This window comes from Bidens hawaiensis, unplaced genomic scaffold (assembly GCF_021521415.1).
Source record: "Bidens hawaiensis isolate Kalapana, Puna unplaced genomic scaffold, B.hawaiensis_p1.1 tig00039533_1, whole genome shotgun sequence".
NCBI classification, from domain to species: domain Eukaryota; kingdom Viridiplantae; phylum Streptophyta; class Magnoliopsida; order Asterales; family Asteraceae; genus Bidens; species Bidens hawaiensis.
This window is the reverse complement of record NW_027505611.1, coordinates 113,529-116,201: the sequence shown is the minus strand read 5'-3', so window position 1 is coordinate 116,201 and position 2,673 is coordinate 113,529. Positions and strand designations below refer to the sequence as shown.

General features: G+C 35.5%; 1 protein-coding gene across 1 annotated transcript; it reads left to right on the top strand.

Moving 5' to 3' along the window:
• The first annotated feature begins 1,465 nt into the window (after positions 1-1,465).
• Positions 1,466-2,418, top strand: LOC143614271 (two-component response regulator ORR3-like). Its single transcript, XM_077087761.1, has 5 exons — positions 1,466-1,577; positions 1,657-1,793; positions 1,866-1,936; positions 2,067-2,207; positions 2,295-2,418. The coding sequence occupies exons 1-5, from the start codon at positions 1,466-1,468 to the stop codon at positions 2,416-2,418; spliced, it is 585 nt and encodes a 194-aa protein (XP_076943876.1).
• Positions 2,419-2,673: the final 255 nt, after the last annotated feature.

The following is a 2,673-nucleotide window of genomic DNA, read 5'->3' as shown; positions in this document are numbered from 1 at the left end:
CTTTTGTCTTATAAAATTAGATAATGGTTGATGGTGAAGTTTTGACTAACAACTACTATGGCAATTATCTTTGCGATGAATGCATAATTATGATGTAGTCATCATGAAAGCCACACAAATGAGTTAGGGCCTTACATAGCTAAGGAAGTTGCAAATTAGGGGTTTTCTTAAGTTTGTTTAACGTAGGGCTTGGTACTTTATTGAGTGTTTCACCCCGATCTAGTTTCGTACCAAATTTCATGCAAATCCGACTTTGTTTCCCATTCCTTTTTACGAACCGAACACTACCCTTTTTACCATACCCGATCGGTTCGTTTATGGTAACTTTTGCAACTCTTACAGTTACCCTAACCCAATCTTACATCCTACCCATTTTTATAGCAACCTAACATCAAATCCATAACCTTTTTTTTTAATCTAAAACATACTTTTTCGAGGTCAGCTCATATTTGGTTCGTGGTTGGTTCAGATTTGGAGTTTGACACGGGTTTGATCTTGATCTTTCTTCTCGAATGCATGATAAACGAATACTAGGTGATTTTTGCTCGTTTCTCTTGCTTCTAGATCCGGGTTTAGATAGAGGATGGAGAGTGTACGTGTAGGCAAAAGATGAATTATGAGACTATGGTTTTACGGAGGTTTAAGGGAACTTATATATGCTAAGCCTATGGATTTATAAGCCGATATCTACCCATAAGTTCATGTTTTATGTCCAAGTCTATCACCCAACTTATTATAATTTGACATAATTAAATAATAATACACAATTGTATATAAATAATTTCCTTTATTTATTATTTTGATAAAAGTCGGATCTTACATTACGGTCGCAAGGTAACGTGAAGGAAATAGTCCGAATTTTCGTAGACTGACAAGCTTAATGTCCGGGATAAAAAATGGTCCGATTTTACAAACGCTCGAGTTTTACCGATTAACGCCACCCTATTGGTCCACCTCGATATTTATAATTTTTTATGTTTTATTTTTGGTTAACACAAGTAACTGAACCCAAATTCACGTCAACTTATAGACTCACCGCTTAGTTTTTATCAACTTAATTGTTACATATATATTATCATTCCTTGACTATAAACAAAAACTACATGCAATATATATCATGTACGGCAGAATTTCTTTCTTTCCTTCTAGGATGCTTGATGATGGTAAAGAGCATCATGATATCCAAATTAAAGTGTTTCTTTCTAGTATATATGCTTCATGCTTGGCTATTAATGGTTGATCATAGCATCATTGCATTGCTTTTCCTATAAACAGAAAGAAATTAAAGAAAGAAGAAAGAATAGACATGAAAAAGATTAGGCACTTGCATGTGATAATATTCAAGATGATATGTATAATTTCTTGGTGTGGTCAGGTCAGGTCAGATTCTATATATACACATACTTCTACTTCTCCTTATTCATTCATTCATAAATCATAATCATGTCAATTCATTTCTCAGATAATGGATACCAGCTTCCAGCAGACGCCTGAGCCGTTGCATGTCCTCACAGTGGGCAACAACCTCCTGTTACGGAAAGTCATCGAGAGGCTTCTCCAGGCACACTCGTTTAAAGGTATGTACGTACTAACTGTTTCAAATAATTAATTCATTCTGTGATATGATTTTGATCTTCAATTATTAATTTCACGCAGTCACCGTTGTGGAAAGTGGCGGCGAAGCTCTAGAAGTTTTGGGTCTAGACACCGAGAATTGTTTAAAGGTGGATCTAGTAATGACCGACTACTCGATGCCTGGAATGACAGGCTTTGAACTTCTCCAAAAAATCAAGGTTTAATCTTTTAATAATTATTACTATTTGAGTGTTTTTTGATATGAAGATGGTTATTAATAATATATGCAGACTTCTTCAACCCACAGAGACATACCAGTAGTTATCATGTCAGCAACAAACGATGAAACACGCATAAATCGGTATGATCAATTAAGTCAGCATATGAAACTTATTTCACAGTTGAATGATATCATTTGGCTATTAATTAGATGAATAAAGGTTAACTACATGATATTTTAAAACATGTTTTTTCTGTTGTGATAAAAACAGATGCTTAGAAGAAGGTGCCCTCGATTACATAGTGAAGCCTGTTAAGCCCTCGGACATTGAACGTCTGATAAACTTCATCCTCCAAACTCGAGGAGCCAAACAGGAAGCAGACGCAGTAGAAGAAATCATACCGATAAAATGGTTTGTTTCATGTTTTTTTTTATTTGCATAAATATTTAAACACATGCATCAACTTGCATACTAATGTTGAATGTAATCTGTTTTCAGTCCTTCTAACGAATCCGAGTCCAGAGATGTCAACTTGCTAGAATCTGAAGGTGAGTGTTCTAGCAAGATTTGTGAGAGCTCGTCTGTTGATCACGTGGCAGGAGGGGGAGAAGAAGGACTTTAGCGATGAGGAGGAAGTTTTGGGGAGGGGCGTTGCTGCTGCAAAACACGAGACGGACGGATGTTGTGAGTCAACATTTCAGTTTAAAGTAAGTATGAAAAATAGTTGTACACTCAAGATGCATATTATTGATCCATGACATTGATATATGTTAAAAGGTAGTCAATTCACTAGCAAACTTGAGTTTAGTTTGATAACTTGAAATATTGTTTGTAGAGTCTACTTGAAGATGGAGGGCTGGATATAAAAGTTGATGTA

Bases quoted from the DNA above. Each gene is read 5' to 3' on its own strand.
- LOC143614271 (XM_077087761.1), top strand. From the start codon at position 1,466: ATGGATACCAGCTTCCAGCAGACGCCTGAGCCGTTGCATGTCCTCACA. The intron at 1,578-1,656 runs GTATGTACGTAC...AATTTCACGCAG, and splicing joins CCAGGCACACTCGTTTAAAG to TCACCGTTGTGGAAAGTGGC. The intron at 2,208-2,294 runs GTTTGTTTCATG...ATCTGTTTTCAG, and splicing joins GAAATCATACCGATAAAATG to TCCTTCTAACGAATCCGAGT.